Genomic DNA, 16,011 nt, shown 5'->3' on the forward strand with positions numbered 1-16,011 from the left:
CATCCTCGTAATTTCTATATGACTTGATATTAAAGGCCCCGATATCAGAACACCTGTGTTTTCTACGAGCGGTCTGAGATAAAGCTACTGGGTGGGAGAGACACAGATAAGACAAAGAAGGTCAAGTTGAAGCACAAACCATAGCAGTGACCGTGCATCCAGCCCAGTATCATCGTGTGTGTGTCTGTGTACTTGTGTGTATCTACGTGTATACAGTGGGGGCGTGTCCACTCAAAGCCATGCGTGTCTCACAGTCTAACTCATGGCCAATCACTGATCTGATGGATCAATGCTGGTGATTATCAGTTATTAATGAAGACAGAAGGATCACTAGAAGCTCTTTAGCCAGCCCAACAGGAAGGTGGGGGGGGGGGGGGGGGGGGTTGTATTGGTTACCACAGCAACAGTAGGAGCATTTTGTGGCTTAGTTTAGTTCTGTGACAGCCATGACTTCTCTGACTTCCACAAGCAATATCTGCCATTGATGACAAACTAAACATTCATATGAGGAATATATTAGATTAAACCTTGTCCTGTTATCTGTGTGTGTGTGTGTGTGTGAGTGTGTGTGTGTGTGTGTGTGTGAGTGTGTGTTTTCCTTAAAAATCTGTGAAGCAATCAATTTTTTCCTTTCTCTGGAGTTTGACAATATATATTCCATGTTCTACAATAATAATATTAACAAGATTAAAATGCTATAATACTCCTCCGGTTCCTTGTATTGTTTTAGTCAATAACACAAAATGCACAATAGCAGGATCAAATGCAACATCCACCTTGACAACAATAGAGGGTGTGTCTATACCAGGGGTCACCAACACAGTGCCCGCGGGCTCCAGGGGGCCCGCAAGGACCATATGAGGCGCCCGCAGGCCTGTTCTAAAAAGAGCACAACTCATTCTTGAACAACTCTTTCCTACCTTTTTTAAGTCATTGTTGATAATAATTGTGAGAAGTCTTTAACATGATCAGTGGCTTCACATAGATGAGTATCGTTAATCATTAATAATAATATATAACTAAAGGCAAACTGAGCAAATTTGTTATTTCAGAAGGGTTTATCAAACTGGGTGCCCTTAGTATGACTCCCATGAAGTGAGTACCCATGAAGTAGCTCTAAGGTTCAAAAAGGTTGGTGACCCCTGGTCTAGACTTATGGCCTTATATCTGCAGTCTACCTCCTAGCAGGATGCCCTAACAACGACCTGTATCTATTACACTTTTTACAATTATAAACGTTTCCAATAATGTAGTCTGATATATCCATCCATGACATGTATCATTCTATCCATAAAAACGGAAAAACTAACTAGTGACAACTATTATAAAACTCATCATCACAATAAATGGGTGCAATTAAACAATAAGTATCAAACTAGTATCAAAGACTTTGGGAACACTTTAACAAAGAAGAGCCGTTGGTGAACCAGAGAGCCGGTTCTTATGGGTGAACTGAGTCAAATGATCCGCTCATTGAAAAGAGCCGGACTGGCCATAATTAATTAACATAATAACGGGGTTCTTCCACAATAAAAGCCCGTGAAATAAACCTAACCTTGTATAATTAAATGTGCACGTTATAAGACTCTTACTTTGAAGGGGGGATTTTTACTAAAAACCGGATGTAGTTTTATTGTGGTGCCCAACATCCTTGTTATCGTTTTTTTTTGCATAACACCCACACCACATATGGAAGATGTCGTCCCCTTTTATGACAACATTTCGGAGATTGTGTGGTCAAACATTTTCTAAACACAAAGTCCTCTCTTCGTCCGGACCCGGACCTGGACCCGGACTCGGACCCGGGACCAGAGGACTCATCCAGACCACAGCATACAGTCAGTACCAGTACTTTCACTCTCGTTACTTCCTGCTGTAACTTCCGTTTTTTAATCTCCTGTGAGATGTAAGCATATAAACAGTACGCGTCTCTTGGTGCAGGTTATTTCTAATTATTAATGTGTGCAGAACAATTTTGATCTAAAACGGAATCTGAAAACTGAATCATGGTTCAGGTAAAACCTGTTCAGGCATTAATGAACGGAATAAATAGGTTAATCAGGTAGCGTACACCCAGCCCTTTAACCGGATTCAGATGTCTGTCATAACTTCTGGTTATGACTCTGTTATGGTGTCGTTACTATGCTCTTTGTCCAGACCATTCTGCTGCTTTCACTTTAGTTTTGCCAGTCATCCTGACAGTCATCCTGAGATGACTCTGAGCTCCACATCCTCTGAGCTCCACCCCCCTAACCCTAGACTAGTATCCCTCCTCTGAGCTCCACCTCCCTGATTCCTAAACAAGGGATATTCCTGATTAGACTGGTGATAATAAAAGACTGTTGTTATGGAAAGTGACAGGACTTTTCTCCATACCCTTCCAAGTTATTTCATCTTCTCCACAAAGCATTTCCATCCTAAGTGACCTAATACGGTCCACTCTGCAACATGTGTCAAACATCCCAAAATACTGTTCAGAAGCACTATCTAAACTAGAAAGCATGCTGGTGTCAAAAAGAAACTAGCCGTACTGCTGTTCTGCAGCTTGGGTCAAAAGATCGTCTTCATCTGCTGGAGTTTTGGTATTCCAGCTAAAACAGTCTCTCAAACTGCTCAAACTGTTTGAGGAGAAATACAGTCTCTTAAGGGGTGTGTTTTAGAGTAAGAATGTAGGCAGCCATCTTGTTAACCCGAGGGCTGAATACATGGAGGTGGTAATCTTTAACTCTCATCATCATGAAGGGGGATCGGACCAACATGAAGGACAAAAAAAGAAAGTGGTCAGTATTGATTTGTTTTTATATTCTTTCACCATCTTCTACTTTACTTGCATGCAGATTGGGTCAATATCTTCCCAACTGCCCAAAATAACGATTATAAATTATCAAATTCTTCACAATGAGCCAAAAAGTAACATCAAGTAAAGTCAATGTGTGTGTGTGTGTGTGTGTGTGTGATCTAGATCTGTATTGAAGGCAACATCGCGAGTGGGAAGACGACCTTCCTAGAGTATTTCAGCAGGACCAGCACCATAGAGGTAGTGGCTCCTCGCCCCTGAGTCCATCAACAGCTGGTCTACCGCCACTGATGGACGAGTCAAACTAGATTAACTGCTGATGTGTTCCTTCCTACCATGTTCTAGGTCCTACCAGAGCCCATTTCTAAATGGAGGAATGTTCGTGGACACAACCCTCTGGTAAACATCGCATTAACATACTGTCAGTTAAACAACATGTTAAGATACGGTCAGGTAAACAACATGTTAACATACGGTCAGTTAAACAACATGTTAAGATACAGTCAGGTAAACAACATGTTAACATACGGTCAGTTAAACAACATGTTAAGATACAGTCAGGTAAACAACATGTTAACATACGGTCAGTTAAACAACATGTTAACATTTGTGTGTGTGTGTGTGTGTGTGTGTGTGTGTGTGTGTGTGTGTGTGGCAGGCTCTGCTGTACCAGGACCCGGTCCGCTGGGGTCTCACCCTGCAGACGTACGTCCAGCTGACCATGATGGAGAGACACCTGAAGTCCCTGGTAGGCTCACTTTACTCCTGTAACTAAAGTTGGATCACTTTACACCTGTAACTACGGTAGGCTCACTATACTCCTGTAACTACAGTAGGGTCACTATACTCCTGTAACAACAGTAGGATCACTATACTCCTGTAACTACAGTAGGATCACTATACTCCTGTTCTCCTCTCTCCAGGCCGGTCCAGTGTGCATGATGGAGCGGTCCATCTTCAGCGCCAAGTACATCTTCGTGGAGAACCTGTTCAGGAGGTACTGGTGACCCCGACGGCTTTAGAGCCACAACCTGCAGAACTTTAAGTCTAAACCCATCGTCTAGGAAACATCTGTTTGTTCAATCCACAAGTTAAAAACAATGGGAAAGCCATGACATCATGATAAAGGACGCCATGTTAGATTGTAGTCCAAAATGGCAGCTGTGTCAAACGCAAACTTATCACGTAGATTCACGATGTGGTAGTAGTGCTAAATAAGTACTTGGTCTTCAAAGAACTGTTTATGTAGTCCTAATGCTGAGCAGTTTTCTATTCATGATTTTTTATTTTGAACATTTAAGCCTCTTGCACATTGTGAAGGTATATAGCATGTGGTCCAGGGTTTCCTTACTCCTGGAGGTCTGGCATGTGAAGGCCACCCCCTGCTGGCCGCCAGCGGTATAACAGCTGCTGTGTTTCAGTGGGAAGATGCCGGAGGTGGACTTCGTCATCCTCACTGAATGGTTCGACTGGATCACAACCAACCTCCACCTCCCCGTCGATCTGATTGGTGAGAGCCCAGGAGTACCAATAACACAAGTGACATGTTCACAGGTAGAATGCTGTAGAGTTCGTAGTTTAGGGAATTTCTTTGCATTTTTCCACTGTCTTCGTACTAAATAGTTTCTTGCAGTCTTGTTTGCTGGGTGAGCTGGGGGGGGGGGGGGGGGGGGGTCTACGTTTCATTCCTTGGCACGACCATTGTTGTAAACAGTATTACTGATGCATTATTTAACTTTATTTTTTATACCTGATGGAAGTGTGTTTTCTTTCCCTGCTAGAGTTTTATACTTTGTTAATGCATAATTATTAAAAAAAATATTGATACTTTTTTTTTTCTTTTTTTTCTAATATATATATATTTTTATTTTTTTTATACATTGGTAGTCAAGGCGAGGCCCTATTGTGGTCAAGGCGGCCGCCTTAACAATACAGTGCTGGGGGAAACACTGTTCCATTCCCTGTGTAGCTCAACTGGTAGAGCAAGGCATTAACATTGCTCGGTTTAGGGGTTCAATTCACTGTGTAGCTCCACTGGTAGAGCAAAGCCTTAACCCTGCTAGGGTTATGGGTTAGATTCCCTGTCTATATCCACTGGTATAGCAAGGTATTAACCCTGCTAGGGTAATGGGTTCGATTCCCTGTCTATATCCACTGGTATAGCAAGGTATTTACCCTGCTAGGGTTATGGGTTCGATTCCCTGTCTGTATCGACTGGTAGAGCAAGGTATTAACCCTGCTAGGGTTATGGGTTCGATTCCCTGTCTATATCCACTGGTATAGCAAGGTATTAACCCTGTTAGGGTTATGGGTTCGATTCCCTGTCTGTATCCACTGGTAGAGCAAGGTATTAACCCTGCTAGGGTTATGGGTTCGATTCCCTGTCTGTATCCACTGGTAAAGCAAGGCACTAAGGGTTAGGGGTTAGATTCCCACTGGGACCGCCTGTGCTAAGGCCGCATGCACTCATGGTATGGTTTAGATGCTTTAGAAAAACCTTCATCCCCTCACACCGTGGTCTTCCTCACATCATGTTCTTCCTCCCTTGGTCTTCCTCACACTGGTCTTCGTCTGCCCCCTGGGTCCAGTGTACCTCCAGACATCCCCTGAGAAGTGCCAGGAGAGGCAGATCCAGAGGTGCAGAGAGGAGGAGAAGGTCATCCCTCTGGTGAGTCTCAGCGGTCACCACTCCTCCTCCTCTCAACCGTTTGGTTAAATGGACTTCATTGGTTTTTAATTCACCGACCAGGGTGAATGACTGAATGACGTGGGTGTGTTTTTGTCCCAGGACTACCTGAGGTCTCTCCATCAGCTCTACGAGGACTGGCTGGTCCACCAGTCCTCCTTCAAACTCCCAGCTCCTGTCCTGGTAGGTCTCCCTCCCCCCAGGGTTCAAACTGGGCTCAAACTGGCCTCCAAACCAGGCTCCACACTGGCCTCCAAACTGGCCTCCAAACTGGCCTCCAACTGGCCTCCAAACTGGGGTTCAAACTGGCCTCCCAACTGGCCAAAGTACAGTAGTAATAACAAAACCTCAGTTGGTTTGCAAAGAGTTTGTTATACTTGTGTTCAAGGGATAATAATGTCTTTATCTGTCACTCTCGTCTCTTTCTAAAGAGTCGGAGTGGGGGTTGTTATCCACAGCGAGCCCAGGGTTAACGTGTGTTTCCGGTGCCTGCAGGTGATCCCAGCGGACCAGGACCTCCCAGAGATGCTCCGGCTGTACGAGGAGAACCGGGACAAGGTTCTGACCCCCAGCAACCTCCGCTAGACCCCTGCTCTCCCGCTCCCTGCTAGCTAGACCGCTGGCGCCGCTAGCTCCTAGCGTAGCATCTCGTTGCAATAGGTCTGGTCTCTGCCCAATACCAGAGAGGGAACTCATGCTGGGGTCTAGTAGTTATCAAGTCTATTTTATTGTTACTTTAACCTTTCCTTAAATTTAAAACGTTTGCCTTAGAAGGGGTTAACGGGGACCAGACATTGTTTGTATTTAATGTGGTTTTACTTAATACAGATTTGTTGTTTTATATCATTATTATTTAAGTGGATTTAGATATTTACGAAGCCTACAGTTATAACGAATGTTTACAACAATTCTGGCAAAAAAAAGAAGTTGACCAATGTATCATAGTCAACTGTTTGTATTGGATATGTGGCTGCTTGATTTAGCCTTAAACTGTTACAGTCCAAACTAAACGTATAATGCAGCTTCTCTCGCCATGTGGGGCGTAGTTATTACCTGACACCCGGGGGGGGGGGGGGGGGGGGGGGGGGGGGGGTTACTGCGCTGGGATTCCTCTGTATTCGTTGTTCTCCCTCTTCTACATTCTCCGTATCAAATTGAGCACTTCTTCGTCATCAGGTCTTCTGCTTTGGTTCCTTTTTGATTGAAACACCGTTTTTTTTAAATAAATGCCTTTAACGCAATATCATGGACTTTTAAACATTGTCAAAATAAAAGCTTTTTTATGACGACCTTATGAGTCAACTTTCCTCTCTTGAAAATATTTGTTCATATATATATATATATAATGTCCAAGACACTTACTAATATAAATATACAGATATTAATAACCATTACAGATCAAGTAGAAAATATCAAACAGCCTCACTCATAAATAATACAACCTTAAATGACGTAAAATGAATTTAAAGGTCCCATGGCATGCTACTTTATGATTGCTTTTATATAGGTTTTAGTGGGCCCCTAATACAGTACTTGAAGACGTTCAAGAAATTCAACATTGAGGATGGGGGTGTGGCCCTGAGCAGCTTGTGTCCACCGTACCATGCACTCGTGTTTACAGTGGATGTATCGCAATGGCGAGCCGCACCCAGCTTTTGGCCGTGTTCTGTAAATATTGTAGAACACTCCGGGTGCTCCGGCGGCAGTCCTGGAGCTCTATGTCTAAATAATATCATATTATACATAGATAGCTATATCATGTAATACATATTATCACGGCCAAAAGCTGTGTGCGCCTCCAGACGATATTATGAATCTCAAACGACTGCGTCTGGTTCTCCAACGTCTCTGGTTCTTCCACTTCCACATCAATCTGAAGTAGACTGAACCAAGACATGGAGGAGAAAGGGATTGTTGCCCGCGATTGTTGACTGCGATTGCCAAATTCCCTGGGCGGGCAAGGCAGAGAAAGGGGAGGTAACTTGGCCCCTTATGACGACATATGGGGCCAAATTCGAAATCGGAGCGTCAGAACTTTCATTTTTCAAAGGCAGAATACCTAGTGCTCGTTTTACAGCGAACAGCATTTCTAGCTACTGGTGGACCATAGGCAGGCTAAGGGAACTCATACTAATGTTAGAAAACCTCATAAAGTGAATGGGATGCCATGGGACCTTTAAGTAACTTAACTACTGTTTATATGGTATAAATGATTAACTAACCAGGGCGTCTGTCTGAATGAGCCTCATCACACCCTCCTCACACTGTCTCTGCCTGATGGTCCAACAGTCTATTCACCTCTTTGGTTTGGTGTCTTCTTATGAAGACTTCCAAAACATAAAACCAGACAGGAAACAGCTCTGGTCTTAACTCCGAATCCACCCAAAACATGGCAGGAATTTTATTTATTCTCGAAATTGTCTTCCATCAATCAACCAAGCCATCCTTCACTGAGGACCAGAGCTCAGTTAGCCTACCTGAGGAGATCTGAACGCAGGGAATAAACATCGCTGTCTCCTGGATGGCAATGACGGGGTGAATCCAGAGAGAGGGTGAATCTAGAAAGAGGATGCCGAGAGAAGGTGAGACGATTCACAAGAGAGAAGATGTGTCGGATATCGATCCGATATCAGATATCGGATCGATATGGACACTATCAGACATCATGAGACGGAGAAGAAGGAGAAGCCGAGCAGAAGAAGAAGTGTGACTTGGCCGAGCTGAGAGGATGGAAGTGGGCGTGTTGGGGGCTGTGAGCAGAGGGGAGGACCCGTTCACACTCACACAGATCCGGAGCAAAGAGGAACCGACTACCGTCGAGCAGAAACAACAACACTGGGAAGTTGTGACCAGAGGAGCTCCAACCTCTGCGACCAGGAATCCCGCGGTGGACCAGGACCCCCGTGGTTGACTCCCAAGCCGACAAAACCACACCACTCCGCGGGGGAAAGGGTCCGAGGGGTCTCGGGCGGATGTGGCGCACCCAGGGGGGGTCGTCGTCTTGTAACCCGAAGCACAGCAGCGGAGCAGCGGCTCCCGGGTTGGGTTCGCCTTCCCCCCGGGTGAGGGATGGTGGAGCCCGCGGAAACATGGAGGATGAGGAAGAGCGTGAAGCTGGACGAGGCCCAGGCGTCCGCCCGCAGCTGCGCGGGGCGACCGGACTTCTTGCCGTGCCGTGACGGCGCGCAATCCGCGTGCACGACGCACAGCCACGGCAAATGTTTCAAGTTGCACTGGTGCTGTCTGCTGGGGTGGTGCCACTGTGAGTACTCCCTCTCAGTCTGTCTCTCTCGTTATCTCTCTCTGTATCTCTCTCCCCCCCCCCCCCCCCTCACTCTCGTTATCTCTATCTCTATCTCTCTCTGTCTCAGTCTTCCTCTCTCTCCCACCGCTGGAAGACCTCCAAAGTTCACCCACGCAACACGCTAGTTAGTTGCACTTGCACCCTAGTTAGTTTCACCACGTTAGTTAGTTGGACCACGCTAGTTAGTTTGTTTCAGGCGCTTCTTCTGTTTTCGTACTCGATGGTGTTTCCAGTTGTGTTCTTTGACTGAGAGGCCTCTCCCACGTATTCCGGTCGTCCCTTCAGCTTTGGCACACGGCGGTGTTGTTCTAAAGGGGCCCATGTAGAGGCAGTTTATGAGGGGTTAAAAATAACCGATCGATGTAGCTTGTATGCATCACGGCTGGAGAGGATATAACTTCTACAGAGGAAGACGACTAAAGGGGATGGGGGAGGAAGGGTGAGTTAGAGGAATTCTTGGAGAGTTTGAAGGAGACGAGTTGTGAAGAACTCCTGAATGATGACGGAATAGAGACGTGGACGCGCGTCTCTCTTCGTCTTCATTCAGAAGTTCGTCTTCACAACTCGTCTCCGTCAGATGGCTGCAGATGTTTAATTCACTGTAGGGAGTGAAAGAGGCGCTCGGACGGAGGGAGATATTGATGAGCCAGGAGCGTGTTCAATAGAGCATTCACTGGTTCACTGGAGCCCGTCCAGAAGCACCGTCACACCCTCCGCTACCCGCTCTGCAGACGAGTTCATTTAATCTCCCCAGCCCTTCATCAGTGTCACCAGGCTTCACAGTCACACAGGCTGCATTTACACCCCCCCCCAACCCCAAACCCTGAGCCATCTGAACTGCGAACCTCAGTCAGTTTATATCAGTGCCAGAGAACGGACCTCATTCATTCATTCATTCATTCATGGGTATCAGGTAAATAAATGGTGAATGGACTGCATTTATATATTTATATATATATATATATATATATATATATATATATATATATATATATATATATATATATATAGCACTTTTTTAACAAGTGGTCACTCAAAGTGCTATTCATTAGTGCCTAACATTCACCCATTCATGCTCATTCACACACCGCCGGTGGTGTCAGCCATGCAAGGCGACAGCCAGCTCATTGTGAGCAGTGAGGGTGGGGCGTCTTGCTCAGGGACACCTCGACACTCTAGCTAGGGGATAGCCGGGGATTGAACTAGCAACCTTCCGGTTTCCAGCCAACCCACTCTACTTCCTGAGCCACATGCCGCCCAGATCTGTCTCCCAGACCCCCGGTCGCACAACTCCACAGTAAACACGATCTTGGGAAGTTCGAGACACTTTCCGTCTTTGTGCACAGTAAAGGGACTTCCTGTCTGCGGACATGTGACATGTGACACGCCGTGACTCCATGGTGACGCGGGACAAAGATCGAGCTGTGAAGCAGAGCGCCTGTCACACACGGCTCTGTGTCCTACTCCCCCCTGAGGCCGGCCGACGGTCACAGGTTCCGCCGGAGGGGCCGCGAACTGCCTCACAGACCGCCTCCACACAGGAAGTGGGCGGGTTGTGGGTGTGAGTCCCATTGTCCTCCGCCTCGCTGCGAGCGCCCTTGAGCAGGACGCCTGTACCCGCCACCGGCTCCTTGAGGAGCGGTTTGTAGGGTCTGACACGCAGACGGGACACACGGCTCTTGAAGGTCTGTCTGGTGACTCCACAGTTACTCCGTTGAAAAGTCCCCCCGGATCTTAAATGGAGACCCGCCCACTCTGCTGTGTTCCAGTATAAGAACATATTAAATAAGGAATAAAAGCGTTTGGCGTAAAAAATCGCAATCGGAAACGACTCAATTTCCCTGGGACAGTTGCTGGGCGGCACGGGGCTAGGGAGGTAGAGCGGGTCTACCTCCCTAACCTAACCTGAAGGTTGCTAGTTTGATCCCCGGCTCATCCTATGTGAGTGTCAGTGTCCCTTAGCAAGACCCCTCACCCTGACTGCTCCTGACGAGCTGGCCGCCGTGAATGTGTGCATGAATGGATGAATGTTAGGCAATATTGTAAAGCGCTTTGAGTGACCGCTGGGTAGAAAAGCGCTCTATATTATAAATGCCATACCATTGAGCTGTTGACATCATTGGTCCGATTCGGAGAACATCAAATCCTGTGCCGCTGACGTCAACACTCACCCCTCTCCTGCCCCCCCCCCCCCCTCACCTGTCTCTCCTCCCAAACACTTCTCCTCCCCCCTCCCCCTCACCTGTCCGTAGGTAAATATGTCTACCAGCCGATGACCGACGTGGTCCAGCTCCCCAGCACGCCCATCCCCTCCGGCCCGGCAGGCCACGCCCCCTCGCTGAGCCTCTCCGCCCTACTGGCCGAGCGCTTCCTGAGGACCGCCTCCTGCCTGGTCTCCCCGACGACCTCTGACCCCCTGGGCCTGGGGGCTCGCGCCCTCAAGAAGGACTACGCCGTAACCCGCATCGACGGGCGGGCCTTCTACGTACCCCTCGCTCGGCGGGATGCGACCTCACGCACGTCTCAGACGACCAGCGTACCGGAGAACGCAGAACTTTGGGATAAAGCCGAACTTCGGGATAAAGCCGAACCTCGGGATAAAGCTGAACGCTTTGTTTACGGTTTACGACCGTGTTCTCGGTCGGTTTTGCCCCGTGGAGAAGCTCCGCTCCGAGAGGATACTCCAGCCCAGAGACAGGCCTCGGACCAAGGGTTGGCTGGGCAGAAATCCTGGGGCGGCCCCTCCCCTTCCAGCCTGGAGGACTCGGGAAAACCCGGAGTGGACCGGAGCTGCGCGGATCCAGAGCCCAACGAGGGACCGACCGACATCAGCAAGGCTCTTTACGAGGATCTTAATGAGGAAATTAATGAGGATCTTAACGAGGGGAAGTGGGATCTTCCTCCCCTTCCTGGCTCAGGGTCTCTGCAGGACTTGGCCGAGGCCCTGGAAACCACAGTCTGACACACAAACACACCCACACACACACACACACGCATGCTATATATAAGCAATGTCAACTAGGGTTCGAACCGCTGGGTTGGCTGGTCACGGTTCGGGGCGTGTGCGTATTGTCCGGTTCATTCTGTTCTAAAAAAGTGTTGCTCGTGACCCGAACCGAACCGTGAACTCTGAACCGCTCCACGCCAGATGTATACGGTTCAGTTTAATCTCTGCTGTTGAAGGTGGTTTGAATTTCGCAGTTGATCGAGGGTAACAACTTATGCGACTAATAAAAAATGCTTTAATGGAAACACTGACTGTCTTGGCTATGGTAACCGTTTTGTTGGATTGCCGTTTTAACTTTCCAGCTTTAACCCAATTTTTTTACTTTTCACTTTGAGATACATTCTGTGTTTGAAAGGTGCAATTTGAATAAAGTTTGATGTACTCTTAGAAAGCCAGACAGACCGCACAGGGAGTCGTTTAGCTCTGAGAGCACGTAAATGATTAGCATCATATTATATAGCTTAGCTCAGCCAACTCTTGTTTCCCTAAACTAAAAGTCAGACCAGCTGGAGGTGTGCGTGCGTGCGTGCGTGCGTGTGTGTGTGTACGTGCGTGCGTGGTGTTTCCTTACAACAGACCTTCTACTGGAGTATTCCATCAGGTGGCCAGACTGGAACCAGCTGGTAAACACATTTGCATGGGAGGTAACACACTTCACATCAAATAAACAATCTATTTTGAGTACAGAAGATATAGCTTGCACAGCTCGTTCCACAGTTAGGAGGGTCCAACCCCTGGGACATCACCCAACAGACCGCTCTCCCTCAAGCTGCTGGTCTCCTAACGATCTGCTAATGACGGGTGGGCGTAGTGGATGGTCTGGAGCCCAGCTGGTTCCTCCCCCTCCCTAGCCAAGGTCGGACCAGGAACCCCTCCACCCATCCTGGGGAGAGCTCTGCCCCCCCGACTCCAGAACCATAACATCCTGTCTTGGTGCCCCCCACCCCCCCCCTCCTATTTTATCTGTATAGCCCTAAATCACAGGTCCAGTCTCAAAGGGCTTGACAGGCCATGTGTTTATGACCCCGCCCTGACCCTAGCCCTCCAGAGGGCCAGAGAAAACTCAAGAAATCTTGAGATAGAACGCAGAGTGGGGGATCCCTCCTTCCAGGGATGCTCAGGAGTGCAATGAAGTGACATACATATATACATTTTGAATCGCTGATGGAGTCCTGGCCGGTTAACCGTAAGGAAGGCATTCAGTTGTAGTCACTGCGAAATCGACTCACAAATGAGGTTTGAGCCTTCAACCAGACCTTGAGTAGAGCCACAAAGGTGATGGCACGGCTAGAGGATTCGAAACAACAACGGGATAACGAGAGCAGACAGGAATCCATAATGAGGAAGTTGTGACATTCGTTTTACTGTACATTGTGAATGGACTTCATTTATACGACGCTATTCTAACCAGTGGCCACTCAAAGCACTTTACAATACTGCCAAACATTCACCCATTCATACACACATTCACTCAGAGACGGCGGAGTCAACCTGGCAAGGCAACAGCCAGCTCGTCAGGAGCAGTCAGGAGGAGCTGGGGATCGAACCAGTAACCTTTTGGTTACGAGACACCCTGCTCTACCTCCTCAGCCTCATGCCACCCCCTTGTCTCGTAGTCGTCAGCATGTTCACACCTATCCACCGAGACACAAGCACACGGAGGAAGTGGAATAATAAGAGTCTTCCTGTCCAGATTGTTTTTGTCCTGGAATTCGGATGATGCAAGACCGTGGATGAACTCGCAACTGAAGCCCGGCCACGTGGCCACACTGGTGTCAGACTCCCAGCCTGGGCTTCGGCACTTCATTAAGGTAGACCCCAGACAGACATGCTGATGCAGACAGACAGATCAACCTACCTGCCACTCCCCCCTGTAAAGTCAGTAAGGGGTCGATTGTGGAGTGCCTCGTTGGGGCAAATCAACATCACCCCTTCTTCTGGAGAGGTTGAGTTACGTTAAAAACAACCAAATCCTCTGAGCTGCTCCCACCAGGAAGGGAGACGTGTTTAGAAATGTTTGGCAGATTCAGGTTTATTGGTTGATGTGTGCAAAACAGGTGGAGATGCCAAGCATATTACAAAATATTATTTACAAAATCTGAAATGAACGAGTGAATTTTTTTAACAATAACGAAAACATATTAAACCAAAACATGATTTATGATATTTTATTGAATAATCCCTTTTTACAGATTACAGAAGTATTTTGTAAATAAGAATCATTAAGTCTTTTCCACGTTTAAGACTTGATAAACTGCAGATGCTGATACACGACACAGATAAACAGCTATCAACAATAAAACATTTTAGTGTTCCGAAAGAGTTGTTTTTCATCAACAAATGCACTCATTGAGTACAAGAACTCAAAAAAAATCTCTCTCTCCCCCTCTCTCTCTGAACCAGACGGGGTCATCCCTGGGTTATTTATACATGAGCAGAGTTCACTGCTGGGTACTGCTAGTACTACTGTGTGTACAGGAGACGTATTCTCTGTACTACCCATGCTCTGTGTACGGCTAGTACTACTGTATGTATACAGGGAGAAGTATTATGTGTACTGCTGTAACTCTGTGTACTGCTTGTACTACTGAATGTATAAAGGGAGATGTATTCTGTGTACTGCTAGTACTATGTGTACTACTACTGTATGTGTACAGGGAGAAGTATTCTGTGTACTGCTATAACTCTTTGTGTAAGAGCAGTAGGATTGTATGTACTGGTCGTACTGGTTTTAGTTCTAGTGGTTCGTCCTGGCTCTCTGGCTGCCCTCCGAATCGACAAAAGGCTGCAAAGTATTCTGGGTCTCAAGCGAAGCCGTTTTATAGTCGGACCGACCACGTTTAGGTCACATCACATTCCCCGATCTTGGATTATTTTCTATCTAAAGCAAACGTTTTGGTTGGGTTGCTTCCTGACGGCTCCATGTAGCAGGGAGCTGAACACTGGAGCCCCTCAGAGCCCCCCCTCTACTCCTCCACCGCCGGCGGGGGGGACAGCTTCAGCTTGAAGTCCTCGCTGTGGAACACACTTCCTGTGCCCTGGGGGGCAGGATGCAGAAGCCCCGCCTTCTCGTTGCCATGGCAATGCGTGAGCTCCGAGAGGATCGCCAGCTGGTGGGTGGGGGGGGGGGGGAGGAACAAGAACACTGCAGTGTTTAGAAAACCCTCAACTTCTCCTCCTCACGCCCTATTGGCTCCTGCTCTTAATGAGATGCAAACTCGTTGGCATCAGAGCTGTGTGAGGGAGCATCAACTAACCCGAGGAGCTACAGTCTCCCACTGGTTACATAGCAGACCTAGCGTGTAGCTTGTAGCTAGCATGTAACTATAGTATAGCTAGCTTGCAGATCAACCACAGCTAGAGTATACATAGAGTGTAGCGAGCTTGTATCTAGCACATAGATAGCATTTATATATCATGTAGATAGCGTTTAGCTAGACGCTATCTACATGCTAGCTCAACACTATCTACGTGCTAGCTAAACGCTATCTACGTGCTAGCCTAACGCTATCTACATGCTAGTTTAATGCTTTCTACATGATAGGTAGACAGCTTTGAGCTATGGTGTTAGCGGTGGGTGTTAGCGCTGGGTGTTAGCGGTGGGTCGTACCCGCGACGGCCCGTGGTACAGACACCGCAGGTGGTCCCAGGACTGGGCCTGCTGGGGGTCCAGGGTCGCCTCCACCAACAGCTGGAGGACACACAACACACAACGTTGTACTGCATGGAACAAATCATCAGGACCAGGACCAGTCCACCACCTGGGGCTCAGCCAGGCACCCAAACCCTCGGCCCGGTCCATAGAGCGGGTTAAGGCTAACAGAGCTGACGCCAACAGAGCTGACGCTTACAGAGCTAACGCTAACAGAACTGATGGAATCAGAGCTAAAGCTAACAGAGCTAAAGCTAACAGAGCTGACAGTATCAGAGCTGACGCTAGTAAACGGTTAGTAAATGAGAGCGTTACCTTTTTCCCATGAGCCTCCAGGCCGGGCTCTCGGAGCGATGAGGTCACGTTCGTCTGGAGGGTGAGGGTGGGGGGTGGGGGGATACAGAGGAGGCAATGTCAGGGCCGATCCATGCCATCTGAATAAACAGTGTGGTAGGGGACTCTGTTCCCTCCTGTCCCTGCCTTGAACGTGTGACCCTATCAGCCAATCAGAGGCTATGCCTGCATTATTACATTTGTTTAATGCTAACAGTCTTCTGATGCCCAA

General features: G+C 47.7%; 3 protein-coding genes across 5 annotated transcripts in view; 2 read left to right on the forward strand and 1 right to left on the reverse strand.

Moving 5' to 3' along the window:
• The first annotated feature begins 1,649 nt into the window (after positions 1-1,649).
• On the forward strand, positions 1,650-6,541 carry tk2 (thymidine kinase 2). The gene is made up of 10 exons (XM_079730608.1): positions 1,650-1,838; positions 2,743-2,780; positions 2,963-3,037; positions 3,143-3,196; positions 3,456-3,545; positions 3,721-3,794; positions 4,219-4,307; positions 5,386-5,465; positions 5,586-5,666; positions 5,979-6,541. The coding sequence occupies exons 1-10, from the start codon at positions 1,697-1,699 to the stop codon at positions 6,066-6,068; spliced, it is 813 nt and encodes a 270-aa protein (XP_079586734.1). The 5' UTR covers positions 1,650-1,696; the 3' UTR covers positions 6,069-6,541.
• A 1,758-nt stretch (positions 6,542-8,299) lies between these two features.
• Positions 8,300-11,992, forward strand: LOC307070410 (uncharacterized protein). The gene is made up of 2 exons (XM_079728863.1): positions 8,300-8,745; positions 11,040-11,992. Exons 1-2 carry the CDS (start codon positions 8,553-8,555, stop codon positions 11,747-11,749), a joined length of 903 nt encoding a protein of 300 aa, XP_079584989.1. The 5' UTR covers positions 8,300-8,552; the 3' UTR covers positions 11,750-11,992.
• Positions 11,993-13,939: 1,947 nt separating this feature from the next.
• The window catches only part of vps8 (VPS8 subunit of CORVET complex), a 40,943-nt gene continuing 38,871 nt past the window's right edge, over positions 13,940-16,011 (reverse strand). For all 3 annotated transcript variants that reach the window (XM_079730592.1, XM_079730591.1, XM_079730593.1), the window contains 3 exons: positions 15,762-15,815; positions 15,405-15,485; positions 13,940-14,904 (listed from right to left, as the gene is read on the reverse strand). In XM_079730592.1, the coding sequence (XP_079586718.1) occupies positions 14,761-14,904; positions 15,405-15,485; positions 15,762-15,815 (279 nt within the window). In that variant the 3' untranslated portion in view covers positions 13,940-14,760. The remainder of the gene's footprint in view (positions 14,905-15,404; positions 15,486-15,761; positions 15,816-16,011) is intronic.

The sequence above is a fragment of the Pollachius pollachius genome (genome assembly GCF_949987615.1).
Source record: "Pollachius pollachius genome assembly, chromosome: 2".
NCBI lineage: Eukaryota > Metazoa > Chordata > Actinopteri > Gadiformes > Gadidae > Pollachius > Pollachius pollachius.